This window comes from Hakea prostrata, chromosome 7, assembly GCF_041222555.1.
Source record: "Hakea prostrata isolate BN-2017 chromosome 7, UWA_Hpros_2, whole genome shotgun sequence".
NCBI classification, from domain to species: domain Eukaryota; kingdom Viridiplantae; phylum Streptophyta; class Magnoliopsida; order Proteales; family Proteaceae; genus Hakea; species Hakea prostrata.
The window spans coordinates 56,056,411-56,074,390 of NC_142606.1; the positions used below are offsets into that span (position 1 = coordinate 56,056,411).

General features: G+C 34.3%; 1 protein-coding gene across 1 annotated transcript; it reads left to right on the forward strand.

Moving 5' to 3' along the window:
• Positions 1–299: 299 nt before the first annotated feature.
• On the forward strand, positions 300–2,100 carry LOC149011434 (transcription factor RAX1-like). The gene is made up of 3 exons (XM_089163884.1): positions 300–633; positions 1,043–1,172; positions 1,282–2,100. Exons 1-3 carry the CDS (start codon positions 498–500, stop codon positions 1,835–1,837), a joined length of 822 nt encoding a protein of 273 aa, XP_089020010.1. The 5' UTR covers positions 300–497; the 3' UTR covers positions 1,838–2,100.
• Positions 2,101–17,980: the final 15,880 nt, after the last annotated feature.

A 17,980-nucleotide genomic window follows, 5' to 3' on the forward strand; every position in this document is an offset into this window, starting at 1 on the left:
GTATATCGGTGTCCTTTCAGTCCTGCGGGAGACAACTACATATCTGTCTTTTCAGTCCTGTCGGAAATGCTGATATGCCCTAAGCTCTGAGAGTTTATTAGTAGTAACTAGTAAGACAACATTAATTTATTTATTAATTATAAACAAACATTATCTACTTATATATATTAAGTTTCAACTTTCAGATTTCTATAGTAAACATTGACTGGGCTCTTCTCTTAAGTAAACCAACTGGAATGAAAATAAAGGTGATTCAATTAAACAAAAATAAAGGTCTTATGTTGTCAAGCTTAGGCATTGAAATCTCTATCTATCATCTTTAAAAGCTGCAACCAAGTCAAGCAGAAATATTGGTGTTTGCTTCTCAGCCCAGCATAACACCTTTGCGTATCTGCAACCATCTCTCTCTCTCTCTCTCTCTCTCTCTCTCTCTCTCTCTCTCTCACTCCACTGGGTTCCTCAACTGGGTTCCTTCTTAATTACCGGTGAAAGTAGCCATGGGGAGAGCTCCTTGCTGTGACAAAGCCAACGTGAAAAGAGGGCCATGGTCTCCTGAAGAAGATGCAGCTCTCAAGAACTACGTTGAGCAGTACGGCACTGGTGGTAACTGGATTACTTTACCCCGCAAAGCAGGTCTTTCTTCCTTCGATCTTCCTCTCTATAATTTCTCTTCTTGGTCCTCAGCCCACAATTTCTGCTCTTTTTTCTTTCTATCTTTTCTTTTCTGGGGTTTTCCTTAATTGCTCACTCAACTCAACGAGAGAGAGAGAGAGACTAATTTTTACTGATCTCTCTCTCTCTCTCTCTCTCTCTCTCTCTCTTTCTCTCTGTATGTGTGTGTGTGTGGGGAACTGAAGGAAGTTTCAGTTTAGAAGGAGAAAAGAAAGAGGAAGTGGGGTTTCTTTGTTCCTACATTGTCTTTGCAACTACTATAACTGGAAGTTTATTGTTGATCTTCCTATTCCATACTTTGATTACAACAGAACTTTGTGATTTTGATCCAATTTTTGAATACCCACTTACCCAGTTCTCTAATTTTCAGGAATTAAACGCTGTGGCAAGAGTTGCCGTTTGAGATGGCTCAATTATCTAAGACCAGACATTAAGCATGGAGGTTTTACTGAGGAAGAAGACAACATAATCTGTACTCTCTATAATAGTATAGGGAGCAGGCAAGTTTATTTCATTTCTCTTGTTCCTCTCCCTTCGGACCTTCCTTCTCATCTTGATTTATGTTACTTTTAATGATTTAATTTATTCTTTTTTATTTTTATTTTTCAGGTGGTCGGTCATTGCTTCTCAGTTACCAGGAAGAACAGATAATGATGTGAAGAATTACTGGAATACAAAGCTGAAGAAGAAACTAATTGCAGGAAAGATTCGTCTCCCAAGCAACACAAGTTCTCCTGCTTTGTCTGAAGCTCAGACCTACAAGCCTGGTTTTTCTGATACTATCAACACAAGCTTCTCAACATTGCCATTATCAAATGAAGTTGGGCTGGGACAAAATTTGGATTCTAAAGCACTTGCTTCAAACCCAACAGGTCACTTCTTTCCTGAATTTGGAACAAGTACAACGAGCAGTTACAGTGTCCCATCATCTCGTGAAGTTCCATCAGCAAGCTTCTCAGTTGCTGCTGCCTCTTCTACTTCTCTTGTCATGGATAATACCTTGTTTTCATCAACTGGTAGCAGCGGAGTTGTTGAAGAAGATGGATTTTTCATGGATTTCTCATTTAACTCTCCATATGATGTATTCAGTGGCTTTGGCTTTCATGGGAAGATCAGTAGTGAAGTTGCTCCAACCTTAACTAACCCTCCTTACACTAATTTGTAAAGTTGCATTCTAATAGTTCATTGATCTCCAACAGGGAAAAAACACAGAAAAAGAGCGAGTAACTAATTTCTTGTTTAGATTTGGTGTTTTAATGAGTCTTGATCATTATGATGGAGGAGAGAAAGAGAAATATTGGTTCCATGTAAATGAAAATTGAACTGAAGTGAAGTATATTAGATTTTCAGAAATTCCACTTATGTTCATCTGTTTTTATTTTTATTTTTTTATTATTATTCTTATTAAGCTTTCGTAGAAGAAGCAGTCTGTGGGTCATTGATTCAGTTTTGTTTTTAGGGTGAGATGTTCATGAATGTGAGAGGATGTCTTCAGCTAGACTGTTTGTTTCTGTCTGGTCAGTGGTCACGAAAGTTGCATGAGATGGCCAATTCAAAGTTGAAGAAAATGTCTCCATCACAACACTACCCATAAAGCTCTCTCTCTCTCTCTCTCTCTCTCTCTCTCTCTCTCTCTCTCTGTATATATAATTCTTCTTTAGCTTTCTTGGAAAGTTTGAATCTATGACTGTAATGGGTTTCTAAGAAACATCAGAAGGTGATAAAGAAATATTTCTATAGCATGTGTGAGACGATGCAAATATTATAAAATTTTAAGAATAGTGGTAGAAATTATTCTAAGTCATCGGAGAAATAATTACATACAGACAAACCTTATTTTAACACTAAAATAAGAAAGAAATGTTCCTAAATCATTAGAATAAAAACATATCGGTGGGTTGCTATATTTAAATAGAAAAGAATAATGGCAACAAGGTTTTCTTTATTGGCACAACTATTATCATTTGAGTTCGTATGGTTTTGCTACCAAAGGCGCCATTGGATCTAGCTAGCTAGGAAGACCAATAATCTTTTGATAATGAAATAATAATCTGTAAATTATGTTTTGACTCACTTGGTTTCATATATCCTATCTTCACTTACTTGTAGGGTATGACTTGAAATGTATATGTTGATGAGCTAATGTTATAAGGGTGCACTCAATCATGCAAGTGACAAAGTCATGAGGTAGCATCTGATGTAATCCATATATTTATATATTGTAACGAAAAAATTTATCTATTATATGATAAAAGATGGGTGTTTGGTTGCAATATTCGATGTGGAGACAATTAAGAATGCACGCAGAAGTATTAATTCAAATGTTGTCTTTTGTTTTACGAGAATGAAATAAGAGTTTCTTTTTCTTGGGGGCGGGAAGCCTTGTATATGATTAGTCAATGGATTCAAGACAAATTATCAAAATTGTCATTTGTGCTATTAAAATTAGTATTTAGATAACCAAGGAGCACGTTGACAAACATTTTAGACAACTTATATTTTGGTTAGTGCATTGCAAGACATTGTGATAAAATGAGGAGAGCCTTGTACATGGTAACTGATATATATATCCGAGATGAGCTCTAAAATTTGACATTTATTAAGTTAAGTAAGAGTGTGACAAAGCTTGTTAACCATTTGAAGCTTTGAATTTCTTCATTACCTTTCCGAAATGCTAAAATCTCATATATTAGTGTTAATTTTTACAAGATTTTTATTGCATCTTCATTTTTCAGCTGGGAATTAAAAAGTCTCATGATTATATATCGATCGTGGTTCTTAACTTTTGACCATCATTCGAAATTGTTCAACAAAGATGATAAAATATATCATGTTTTAAAAACAGCTAGAATATTCAAATGAAAAAAAAAAAAGTCAATTTATTCGCATAGGCCATCTTCAAATTTTGATGAGCTACAAATTAAAAGCATTTGACTAATATATATGAAAATAATTTTCAAATTAATTTTGATTCAAATGTTGGAATTTTTCTCAAAAATATTACTTAATTATAGTGTGAGTTTCATGCATAGATTGGACAATCAAGTAGTGCGTTGCAAAGTCTTCTTTTCTAATATTTTTATTCCTGGGTTGATTAAGAAAAGTTTTAGGATCACCTGATAACCCACTAAAAAGTAGTTTCTGGTATTTCTTGTATCGAGAAGCAAAAAAATCAGTTGAAAACTATTTGATAAAACGGTTTTGTTTTGCATGATTTTAGCAATATATATTAAAATTTAGAGTAAATTGCATTGGCACCCAAAATGAAGGCTTTAAAGCACTGATATCTCACTTTATGTTTAAAAAACACAGAAATCCTAAAATTGAATTTTAATTTGATATATTTGTCAAATTTACTATCCAAAAATGTTAAATCATTGTTTATTTAAAAAAATATTCCTATAATAAACAGTGTCCGAAAGGTTTTCATTGACAAATTGGACAAATATATCCAATAAAAATCCAATTTTGGGATCTTTGTGCTTTTTAAACATAAAGTGGCGTTGTCAGTGTTTTAAAGCCTCCATTTGGGGGTGTCAGTACAATTTGCTCTAAAATTTATGAAAATTTTTGCTTCAAAAAAAACTTTTGATGAAATTTTTTTTTAAGTTTTATCAAAAACCTAGAAAAATGTTTATATTTCTAAAAACAATCATAATTGTTTTTGGTCTTTTCCCAAAACAAAAGCATTTGGATTGCGTTTATTTTCAAAGGTAAGGTAGGGAAAAAGGGGTGGGGCCAAGAAAAATATGTGGGTCATATATGTAATGGAGTGAGAGAGAATGAAAGAAAATGAAGAAATTTTATGGAACAATGTTAAATGTGGATTTTACTTTGTTGTTTTTCACACTTTTTCACTAAATTTCACTTATTTTGTGAGGTTTTGAAAAAAACATGAGATGTAAAATTTTAGTATGCTTCCTCACTAGACAAGCTTCTCTAATTTAATAAAGTTTGTCCGACAATTTTTCCCCCCCACAAACCAAACAAATCACACTTTTGAAATTTTATTAACAACATTATTTTTTTCAAACTTTTTTTCCACTTACTTTTATTCCAGTAAACAAACATTGGCTTGGTGAATTATTAAATGGATACTTAATCTTCTCTTATTTGGTTCTTTGTATCTCAACCCAAAGACAAAAGAATTTACATAAATTATTCTTATCCTTTCAGAAGATCATCAATAGATCAAACAAGAATTTTCCATTCAAACCTAGTCCACCTTTGACAGCACGTGAAAATTATTAAAGAAGAAAAAAAGTTTGGTCTTTCGTCCAAAAGGTTTTCATAGACTAATTGCTGGGCGGCTGCAATCCTTATTCTCCTTCAGTGATTCTTCTATTTAATATGCTTTTTCAAATAGATTTCACGTTTGAACTTTCAACGAATTTTAAAAGTCAATTTTCCAACTAGAACACACAAATAATAATAATAATAATAATAATAATAATAATAATAATAATAATAATAATAATAATAATAATAATAATAAAAAATAATAATGTTTTCTCTAATAAATTTATAGTATATATATTTCAACTTGACATTATTATTCTATTATTTATTTATTAGTTTAGATAATAAAATAGCAGAAATTGATGCATTTCATATCTAATGATAACCTCTGCAAGATATTTTCAATGAACTCTATAAAAATTTTAAGAATCTACGAAAATAATTATTTTTTCTTTGTATTTTAATTATAATTTCTTATCAAATATATGGGGTTCGATCTTAAATGCTAATTAAATTGGTTGTTACATCTCATGAAGAACTCAACGACAATACCTTTGTTTTGTAAACTTTTAGAAATTTTTCTATTAGTTGTGGAATTGTTAAAATTCATTATTATGAAAATCAATCATTGCTTTATTTATTTTTTATTTTTAAAAAATAATTTCTTTGACCTAAAAGTGTTTTTTATGTCAAAAATGAAAGTTCTTATTTAGTTTTTCTATTTAAAATAATTAATACGGCTACATTATTAGTTTAAGCTTGTTGCTTATTATTTTATCAGTCTTTTCTTATTTTAACAACAAAAATAGTAGACACTAATGCAAACTATTTCTTGAAGATCTACAAGATTTTTTGAATATAAACTTTAAAGATTTCTAAAGATGTGTAGATTGCCTCCATTCTTATGATTTGACAAATCCAGATCCATCAAATGGAATTTCAGCCAGTGTTTGGTTCGGGTTTTAAATATACTCCAGAGATGAGTCAGCAGTTTGTTCCTGATGGCTTGAATTTATCTCAGTATGCATCAGATTTTGGCCCTGGGAGTAGATTAGGTTCAAGTCAAGTGACTTGATAAGAGTCATGATTGAGTGTTTAACTGGAGTTGGCTCAGAAAGCATGACCAACCTTTTTGGTCTTTTAGGTTATTTTTTTTGTAGTTCAAGTTAGAATCAAGTTCGAAGCCAAGTTAGGATTAAGTGTCTACCCTGGTATGGCCTGACCATCTACGACCAGGGTCAAGAGTTAGGGTTAAGGCCAAGCTAGAGTTTTAGGATTAGGATCAAGGTTTTTTTTTCTTCTTTTTTTAATTGTTTTACAAGGGAGCTTCAATAAATAAGGGGTTGGGGGAACTATTACATATACCACCAAGTGGAATCACACTTGTGATCTATTTACAAAGAGGTAATAGTCATTGCCAATTGAATGAATCCTTTAGGGTAGGACTAAAGTTTTTTGGTATATAAGGTTCATCCGGGCCAGCTAGCGCACACCTCGATTACATCCTCAAGGGGGAGCTTTGTTGTCTACAAGGTCGAACCCATGACCTCTCCACTGAGAAGTATGGATCTTAACACTCAACCAACTCTACATTGACATGTAAGACCAAAGTTTTGAAAAGCCTGACCTAACTAATCCTATTACAGTCCCCAGATATGACTTATCCAAAATATCAACGGCTACCTTAGTGAGTTGCGTAGCAATACGGCTGTAATAAGGTTTTGGTGCATTCAGACTCCGAAGTGGCAATTAGGACTTGTCTGGGTACTTACCGCTCACATTGGGGGATGCTACACATTGTTGAGGATATTCTTCACTTGAAATCTTTGTTTCAGGAGTATATTTTGGTACATGGTGTTAGGGAGACTAATAGGTGCGCGGATTTTTTAGCCGGATTGGTAACGTCGGACCAAGAAATTTTGTTGGATCCTCTCTCTTTGCCTGCTCAACTCTCTCAATATGTTGTAGAAGAGCAACAGGGTCGTAGGTTCTTTAGAACCTAATCCTGTATTATTGTTTGTATTCTATTTATTTATATTAATATAAAGTCTCATTTTCTCCACAAAAAAAATGATGGACGATAAAAAACCAGTTGATCAAAGTTCGAATCTCCTTGAGACCAAGTGGCATAGCCTCACCGATTTTGTAATACCACATCCCAAATATATAAAAATAAAATTTGGGTGTAACAAAAAAAAATGATGTCAGTATATATTCCTTGGGAAGAATCTTGACTTTTCAACCATCTTGAGTTTGGTCGACGGTTCAGAAATTTGAATTAGAAAGCCCCATTTTTTCTGGTCCAACAACTTTTTGAAAATTAAAAACACCAGAGGGGAAATAAAGAGGGAGAAAGGTAGGAAACTTTAAAGAAATGTGGGCCCCCAAGCCCCTGTATAGTCAATAACTCATGAAAGTCCACACTAGGGTCCAGGGTTCTCTTTCTCTCTCTCAAGATTTTCTCATGAGAAATCAATTAATTTTGGAAACCCTAAAACCATTTCTGGATTCAGTTTGAGACATAATTGGTATTGTTTTAGGTACTCTACTGTGGGCTCGTGGGCCTGTGGCCCAGTGGTCAGTGCTCTTGACTTCTTGTCATTAGTGTTTATACTTATAAATCCAATTTTGGGTTTTTTTTGGGAAGTTATAGGTTTTCAGAAATGGGTATTAGGGTTTCCAAAATCTGAAATTGAGAGCCATGCATGGCTTGCTATTGCAACAAAAGTGGTTCCAGCATTTGTTACCTTTCTCTATGTCCTCACATTGTATCATAATTAGGGTTTGGCTTGGTTCTTTGTGGTTTGACATGGAAATGAATATATTCTCTGCATGTCATCATGTATCTAACCAAGGTTGTATCTATAAAACCTTGATCTATATATTCATGGCCGCCTGCTTTGAAAATTGTATGTTTTGCCAAGGACTTAAGGACTAACTCCATAAATGAACTTAATCAATATGGGTTAACATCATGAACTTGGATCAAATGAACTTTTCAGGACTTCTATTTGAGATTGAACTTTTAAAACACCAATCATTTATTATTTTTACACTTGATGAATGCAACTAACCATGCAAATATGGTATTCATCGATCGTATTAATCGATCATCAAAGGACAAGTATTGTTTTGCGTGGGCACGCCAGAGTCACAAAGACTCAAAAGCTAGATGAACAATATTATCTAGGCTGTTTAATGTGAAAGACCAAGGATTTCACCATCATAGGGTTTCTTGGCCGGTAAGACCAACACCTCCTAGTGAAGGGTTCGGGGGTTCGATTCTGATTTCTGCATGATAGTATATTAGGTAATACCTCCATTCCTAATGTATAAATAGTTACTCCATCCCTTATATATAAAAGCAACATTTACCAAAAAAAAATGAAGATAATATATCCACCATTTTTCTTCAGGCCTCTGTTGAACAAATATACATGCTAGATTGACCAAATTCATTAAAACGGTCATGGATCTAACAATCATGAATAGTCTAAACCTTGCATTGATAATGGTGTTAGTTGCCTCGTAAGACATGGACCAGATGATAGGTGACACTGCTTGAAACCATGGGTAACAAATGCACTGGTAATACTAGAATTTTATTTTTATTTATTTTTCTTTTTTCTTTGGTGAGAGCAATGCTAGAATTGTATTAGATAACATGGTTGGAATTGTCTTCTAAGTAACCTAGAAGAGGGGGGGGGGGGATTAGAAGAAAAGTCTCTCCAAGCCAAATATATAGTCAAAGATAATGATTCATTCTATTTTTGGACTTTATTTTGTGTGATGTGTTCATCATTTTATTATAGAAGTCCTTAGTAGTCACCTTCATCATTTGAATTTTAAATCTCAACACTCAAACCATATTTTTAGCATGATCCCAATAGTCATAGTTTTTTAATTTTCCCTCTCTTTACTTTAATGTTACGTTTATTTGCTACAACAGTTGGCAGTTCAATCATTTTTTCAAGTATATACATTTTTTTTAATAAGAGTTTTTTACACAACAACTATTATTATTGAGGTAAAACTAGTGATCATCTACTATTATGCTCTAAAATATATGGTATTCACTGTCAAAATTACAAGTTACCTGTAGTTAAGATTTTCTGTTAAGTGATGGGTAAAATGACTTAAATGCCCTTATCCCCCCGGTTTAACTCATTCAAAATTTGAAACACAAATTACCAAAATGCCATTTGAAATTATAATATTGCCCCAATCTTACTCAACATCTCCCTCTCCATCAACCAACCCACTATATATTTTTCCCTCTCTGCTAACCTACTCTGCCCTTTGCAACCATCTTATCCGCCCACTATTAGGTCATTTAATGAGTCAAATTGGAGGCAATAATGTCATTTTATTGCCTAAAGGGCATTTTGATAATTTGCATTTTAAATTTTAAATGAATTAAACGAGGGTAAGGGCATTTAGACTATTTTACCCATCACTTAACATAAAATCTTAACTGTGGACAACTTGTAATTTTGATTGTGGATATCATAATTTAAAGCATAATAGTTGGGGGTCACCAATTTCACCCCAATAATAGTGGGTGTTGTATAACTTCACCAATGTTTTGCAGCCAGTTCCAAGCCCATGTAAATGAGGAGGGTTGGTGAGTCAAGTCGGCACTCGGCACCCAAAAAAATCTAGCCAAACACTTTTCATGGATTTGACCTCATATAAATAGTGGGTGCTGTGTAAAAAAATTATTTTAATAATTATCAACAATTCTTGTAATTATTAAAAAGTTTATAGGAAGTTATAGGATCACTTTACTATTCACCATTTGATCAGTCATTGACAATTTATTAGTTAGTGACCATTTATTGAATAAATAATATTTGTTGACACATTTTTACTTGTTTAAAAGTCGACTACTCCAAATTTGTCAATTATCATATATTCTTTTTTTTTTTTCCTCTCTTTCTTCTTTACTTTGGATCTATCATCAACCTAGTCATAAGGGCTGGGGGCCATAAGGAGTGACAAACGGACGCAAGGATGGGGGGTGGGGGAAAGAAAGGTGTGGAGGAACAAAGACTCGAACCTTCGACCTCCTTAACTATATTGTTTCTATATAGAAGGATTGTTACTAATGTGCCATAAGTGCGTCCACTATTGACTGTGCTTTTGGTCACACATAGTTTCTCAATCACTAGAAACAAGTTCTAATTGAACAAATTTCTATCATTCCCCTATACGTAGACTCTATTTACTAAAACTTTCTTGCGCAAAACTTTCATCTGATTCTCCCCAAAATTCAAACTCTCACCACTCTTTCTCCCTTGATAATTTTAAATACCAAAATTATCCCTTTATTTTTTTTTAACCCAGTCAGTTTCTCTGTTTTGAGTAAAGTCAATTTACTTAAATCCCCAAGCTATCATCTATTTTCTAAATTATTGAAATCAACTTAAGAGGGGGGGGGGGGGAAGAACTTTCCGCAATTTCTTTCTCATCAACAATCTATCATACAATAACAGTGTCGTTTTGGTGAGCATGCCAGAGGATCAGAGATATTGTACTCACCCTAGCTTTCTCCTTTTTCTTCTTAATTTGTTGTCGTTGTAGATGCAGAAGATCCCATAGTCTCGGTTCCCTCCAACTTTCCTTCCCGCTTTTCACTTACCTCAGACAAATCAAATTGAATTGAAAACAAGATCTAAGATTGAGTTGGATCACCTCTAGAGAGTTTAGATTAGAACCAAGTTAATTTATACTACAACTGCGTGGTTCCCTTGGAATTCAACCTTATAATGTTCTCACTGTTTAGAGTCTCTATGTAAATGTGTGAGTGTGAGTTTACTCTAATCAATTTGAAGTAAACGGCCGCATATTTATTCTGACATAAGCAAGGTGTGGAGGAAAGGCCATGATGTACAAGTTACAAAACAATCTCCTCATAAGTCAAACTATCGTGGAGGTATTCTTAAATTGCTTCTTCACCTTCTTCAACTGCTTTTCTTTCTGAATTCAATTCTCATTACATTTCCAACCCAGGGTTTCAACTTTGACAAAAATATATAACATTAAAAGGAAAAGAGTATGGTTTTGTGGATCATGGATATGTCTTTAGATTCTTTACCAATTTAGAACTACGAGGTGACAATAGTGTCATTGAAATTAGAAAAATGTTCAAAAACTCCTCAAAACAACATCGAAAGGCAAAATACAATGTTGATCATCGAGAATCTGTGAATCTTGCTCCAAGGCCCATTTCGAAGAGCCTAATCGAATTTTAACTCATTTTGAGTCCTGGACCCTAAAGAATACCTGGTGCTACCCCATGTGCATCACTAACTCCACCAATGACATAAAACTTAGTCCAACCTTGATTTTGGATCACACTCTTCCTTTTACTTTGAAAGAAAATAAAACATAATGGATTCAAGCCATTTTTTGATAAACAACTAATGAAGTCTATACTCAACAAATTATTATTCTTTTTGTGTAAGCATACAAAGAAATTGCAAACTTTTTAATCATTAAGGGTGGGGGGGGGGGGGAACCATTTGGACGTGTGCAATACACAAGGAATTGAGAAAGAACAAAATGTATTATTTTTGATAAGTCATAGTCAAATTGAGGCAAATCTTTCAGTAGACCAAATTATTTAAAATAGTTATTTGAAACTTTGTATTTTGATCCTTTGTAAGGGTAAAGTTGCGGTATCTATTAATTGGGATTTACCGAAAGGTAAAAGCATAATAGAAAAAGAAAAAATAGAGGCAAGTGGTTAAGGGTAATACTGTAATATCACAAGATATCAAGGGCAATTTAGGAATTATGAATTATGTAATCATCATTTAGCAGAATTTGCTGATGAAGTATACCATTGTGCCATTTTAAGAGATATTTTGGGCATCTCTACCAATTTGATATATTTTTAAGGTGTTTGTGATTCTTGCTATTGATGGATGTCCCTAAAATTTTCTCAAATAAATATTATTATAGACAATTAAAATAAAATATTATTTCCTTTTTTGTAGTGTTAAGTGTAGTCTATGTTGACACAAAAAAAATATTAAATATCCTTAAAAAAACTACTTCAAAGATAATAAATAAATAAAACAACTTTTGGAAGAGGAACAATGAAGAGGAAGCAACAATGGGGGATTGGATCTTCTCCTTAAAGAGTTCCTACCTAATGAGTATCTAATGGGTGGACTGACACACTCGGCGGGGCGGACCGGGGGCCGGAGGGGGCCAGCCCCCCCGGAAAAAACCAACCCACCAACGACCCCCACGGAAAGCCCCCAAGGACAAAAAGAAAGAAGGATAAAGCACCAAAAAACAACCACAACCAACCCCCCCTACACAACCAGCTAAGGGGGAAGGAAAAAAAAAAACATAGGTATCAAAACAAAGTACTAATAAAACAACCTCAACCCCACCCCTCCACCCTCCAACCCCCCCATAGCGTGGCAAGAAAGAAAAAACACCCACAAGAAACAGCTGCTCTTCGACAAGAAACGAGAAGAGAGAGGAAAAAGCAAGAGGAACAAACGAGACCCAAAAAGGACACCACAGAAAGGGCACGGGGGCAGGTTTTTATATGTGTTTAATTACCGCGAGAAAAAAAACCAAAAACATCAAGGGGGCCCCAAAAAGGGGCTTTTAAAAATGCGGGGGCCCCGGAGGTTTGGTTCGCTGGGCGCCTTCAAGGTGAGGATCCAGACTCACATTAATTGAGGCTATGCTCCAAAAAGAAATCTTTTTTTCTATATATAAAATTCTAAAAATATATATTCTCTAAACGATCGTAGTAGATTAGTATGTTCACATCTATGAGTTTCATGTGTGTACGGCAGAATGGGCACATTCAATTCCTTGGCTTCAACAAATATTTAGGCCTATGCTAATGCAGGGTTGGTAGAGTGGTAGAGATCCATGCTTCTCAGTGGAGAGGTTCATGGGTTCGACCCTTGCAACCAGCGTCTCCCTAGCGAGGATGTAATCAAGGTGCACGCAAGCTGGCCCGGATGAACCTCAGCTTCAAAAAGAAAAAAATGTTTGTCTAATGTTGTAGGTTGTAGACATGCTACTACTCAAAAATAAATAAATAAATTCCTTAAGGAGAACATTGGAAATTTTAATTAGTTATATATTTTGTTTATTTATTTATTTTTGTCAAAGAAGAATTCACATAAAGCTCACTAGAGAACCCTCATAGAAGTTGAAAATTCAAGATTCATGGGGAATTAGGGTGGAGTTAAGTTATAGTATAAACAAGTTGTCACTGGGATCTTTAGTTTTATCTTATGTCTAGACCTATAGAGATCATAATTGCATGTATTTTAAGAAGAAAAAAAATCACATATTGCATGTAACTTGATAGCATTATCTTACCCATACTTTATATATAAGAAATGTCTAATAAAATATAGGAATATAGTGGAAAATATTAGAAAAAATGGAAGATTGTTTTATAAAACTAGAAAGACAATGTTAGATGTGAATCTACAAAAGAAGAATATCATAAATGAAAAATAGAGAAGTGGATGAAAGATTAACCATCCATCATTTCTCCAATATAATATAAATAATCTTAAACCTATTGGAGTCTTGATTTTGCTCCTCTTGAGGGCAGCATATAACACTACCTCACATCTCCACTACCATAAATTCAAAGGGGTTCTTTAGTTCTTACCTTGTTAGCTTTTGGAGATTGGATCCCACTGATTATGTGGGGGGTAAAGGATAATACTATTCTCCAAGAAATGTGATCCTTTAACTTTGAACCTTGTACACATGTTTTCTTATCAATTCATTCCTCTCTTCAAATTTTTGACATCGTGCATGTGATGGTGGGTATTATAAAAATGATTTCAATTGTCATTTTGGAATTATTATACCCTGTCTTTTAAAAGAAATTGTGGGAAATTCTGACGACCCGCCAACAACCAACAACGCATAAACGCCCCACCAAAGCGAGAGAGGGCACAACCCAACACCCCAAAAACCCAACACACACATACCGCAAGCGGTACCTTAATAATGGGGAAAAAATAACTAATCGTTTATTTAAAAAAAAACCAAAAAAAAAGAAGAGAAAAACCAAGAAACCCAGAGGGAGGAAACCAACCAATGACGAAACACCAAATATTCAAAAAAAGAAGAGGAGGAAACCAAATGGATTTGGATTGCCATTCTTAATTCAAAAAAAGAAGTTAGGGGTGGGAACCAAACAAATTGGATTTCATTCTTTAATCAAAAAAAGAGCAGGGAAACCAACGGATGGATTTGCCCATTTCTTTAATTCAAAAAAATAAGTTTAGTGAAGGGGGAAACAATCGGATTGGATTGCCCATTCATTAATTCTAAATAAATGAAGTTTAGGGTAAAATGACATTTAACGGTTTTATAAATGGGATAGCATCGCTTTTATTTCTTAATTTTATGGGGCAAATTAGACATTATTCAAACACGGCACACACCGTTAAGGAAGGGGGCACCGTATTTGTAACGGGTTTTATTAGTATAGATCAACTCGGGTGGCAGTTTATCCCAATTGTTTTTTAAGAGATTGTTCGTTATGATTTTCATCAATTTAGAAAATACAAAATTCATTATTGTTGATGCAACCTAGAGAGGGGGTGAATTGGTCCCAATTTTTTGGTTTGATTGCAAATTCAAGGTAAATTGAAAATTCAAATGAAATTAAACAATAACAATAAACCACAAGACAAGTATTTTATAGTGGTTGGACTTTACAAATCTATGTCCACTCCTCTCTTGGCCTCAAGAGAATATTCCACTAGTGATTCTCTTTCAATACAATGGGTAGAGATCAAACCCTTTACAATTTTTATTATGGGGCAAGAGCACCCTTTACAATCTTTGTTTATTTTAGGACAATACCACCATTTTCAATCTTTGTTAACGGGCAATAGCACCCAAACAATCTTTGTTCACGGGCAAGAGCACCCAAAACCAATTCTAGTCTACCTAGACTTAGAATTGAAGACAAACAATATACAAGAAAATGATGTTACCTAACAAGAGGTGTGACACTTTACCTCTTGTGTGAGTGTGATGCGATGAGGGTTTATGCTCAAATGGAAATGAATGTACCACCAACGCCTTCAATCACCTCAAGCTTGGTTTCTACGAGCTTGCTTAACACCTTGGTATGTTCTTCAAGGTTGAGTGAGGATGAGATGCAAAACCCAATTGATTTTCTTGTAATTTGATGAGAGCTTGAGAGTACTTGGGGAGTAGTTGATCAATTAGCAAGGTTCTTGGTCTCAAATGGGGTAAATTGGGCTTATATAGATGGCCTTTGGGTGCCTTATCCCAACCCCAAACGAATAGAAAATAGACAAATTTTAGTCATAATTTCAGTCTAGACGGACTACCATCTGGCTCAAACGGACTACCATCTGACTTAGATGGACGTCCATTTCATTTAAAATATAGTCGTTGGAGATTTTTAACCAGGATGGCAGTCCATCTAGGTCGACGGAGCTTCGTTTGAAACACAGAAAACCTATTATTGGGAAATACATGGACTTAAAGGGGTTTTAGGGATTTCTAGTCAATCCTAAGCCTCATACACTCTCCTAACATGTCTTAGGTCAGTTTAATGAGATGATATGTGTATAATTGAGTGCAATTACATATGAATGTACATGAAGTGACTTAAGTCCTAATTTGCTAAGTCTTCTTGTTTGAGCTTGAGTTGATGATCATTGATGTTCTTTGAGTCTTCTTGTACTCCATTCTTCATGCTCATCTTAACTTAGACTTCATGTCCATCTTGGCTTGGTCTTGGCCTTGACTTGAACTTAGGCATTTGGCATTGAGTTGGATTTGATCTATTTGCTCTCATATTGAACTAAACAAACACAACTCAATATAACCATAAGTAATTCATGTTTGTTATCATCAAAACTCATGGAGGCTGATGTGACAATGCTAACATGGCATTTTCCAACAATTATTTTTTTGAAAGTATATTTTAGACTTTTATGTAAGGAAGATAGTTGGTAAATATTTAAAGGGACTACTAGTGGCTTAGTTAGTAGCTGATGTTGTGGGGCATAATAAATCCATACTTTCTAGGAGGTCACTAATTTGAATCTTCACCACCTTCTACACCACACATTCAAGGAGAGTTTCCATATCTAAAAATTGACAAGGTAGAATCCCTTCATGAATGTGTGGTGGAGAAAGTGGGGGTTGTGTTATACATTATCCCCTGGGAGAGCAGATTCAAACCCATTTTGTTGTTACTTCATCCCATCTCCCCCATCTATCAAAAGAATAAAAGTTGAATTTGGGGTGAATAAGAAATTACCTAAGAATCAATCAAAAGGAAGAAGCATATTTAATAAGATGTATCACCCTAAATTACCTGAGAATCAATCAAAAGGAAGAAGCATATATAATAAGATGTATCACCCCCCCCTCCCCCCCCCCCCTATGTGGATTTTGGGAGTCAATAATTGACCACATCAATAGTTATGTTCAAAAAATTGTTTTGATACATAACCCTTGTATTTAGAATACGAGAGAGAAAAATAAAATAAAAATGTAGTGTGAAAATGAAATTCTAACTTAGTATTATATAACCAAGTCCCCCATAAATTGTTTGTTAATCTCTTAAAAAAAACTTTAATTTATAAATCTAAATATAGAAATTTAAAATTGAACACTATATAAAAGGCGGGGGGGGGGTTAGAGAGAGGAGGATATCACATATATAATATTCATGGTTATTGGCAAAAAGTTTCCTACTAGTCATGCCCCTTCATTAGGGTTGTAATAGGAACAGGTTGGGCCGAGCTTCTTAAAACCTTGACATTGACATTGTATTCTTTAGCCTAACCTAAAAACCTAACCATGACTTTATAAGGTCAGCTTGCATTGGGCTAGGTTAGACACTATACTTTGACCATAACAACAAAACATTAAAACAATGTATAATTCCATATCATTACCATACTTTTACCAAGAATATCCCACAAGGTGGTATGTTTGGTCCAGCTTTGTCAAACATCCAATCCTAGACCTAATCTAGAGCCACCCTAACTTGAACGTAATCAGGACCAAACTTGCAACCATACCTTTGTTAATTATATGCTCTTTTCTTAATTTGATTGAGTTATATTGTTTTCTACACCACCATGTGTGTGCCAAGAGATCCCCCCCCCCCACCAAACAACACAAGAAAACTCTTCTCAAATCATATTTGCAAATATCATCCTAGCTATTTGTGACTAAATAGCAATAGTGACAAGTAATTTATGATTCTACCTATGGTGCAACATTTCTCCAAAATTCGGCCGTTTCGGTGGTGGGCAAAATAAATTTGGGGGCAAAAATGAGAAAAATAAAAAATCGGAGAAATATCGCTAAAATCTGTGCAATTTTACAATTCTTATTAAATATTATAATATTTTTTAAATCTATTTCACATACACTACTGTGCATGTCATTTTAGGGTGGTTTTTCACAATAGTAGGAAGTGGGAAGTGGTGTAACTAGTGGGACCTAATGGCTATTTCATTTTAAATCTTTTGACTTTGTCTCTATGGGTAATTATTACACTTTTTGAAAACCCAAATCAAATTTTAAATCTCCACCATTGGATTTTTTTTGCATATCCCTAGATTTAATTCAACCATTATGAATTTGAAACTGATAGAATTGACAACTAGAGGACAAATTTTGTCTGATATTTCGGCAAAATTCGCTGTTTATCTTGTTTCAACAAATGGCTAAATGGTGAACTTTGCTGAAAATTCTCACAATGGTTCTACCCCACGCGCTTCCCCAAAAAAAAATTAGAGCGAGACAACATTGCAAATGGTTGTTATCATTTCAATGTTGGGCATAGTGAGAGATATAGTTTTTTTTTTTTTGGGGGGGGGGTGTAAAGTGAGATTTAGTTAACCTCCGCTATTTGCTCCAAGAGAGACTCTCGTACTCAGTTATTTTTTTCTTGTAAAGTCTCTTATTCAACTATACACTTATAATCAATACTTTTCCTTTCTTATGGGATTAGGGTAGAGCCTTTTCCATAGATGAGAACAACAAACCAGTTATTTATATC

Coding starts and splice junctions, on each gene's coding strand:
- LOC149011434 (XM_089163884.1), top strand. CDS start 498: ATGGGGAGAGCTCCTTGCTGTGACAAAGCCAACGTGAAAAGAGGGCCA. Junction 634..1,042: donor TACTTTACCCCGCAAAGCAG/GTCTTTCTTCCT, acceptor TCTAATTTTCAG/GAATTAAACGCTGTGGCAAG. Junction 1,173..1,281: donor TATAATAGTATAGGGAGCAG/GCAAGTTTATTT, acceptor TTTATTTTTCAG/GTGGTCGGTCATTGCTTCTC.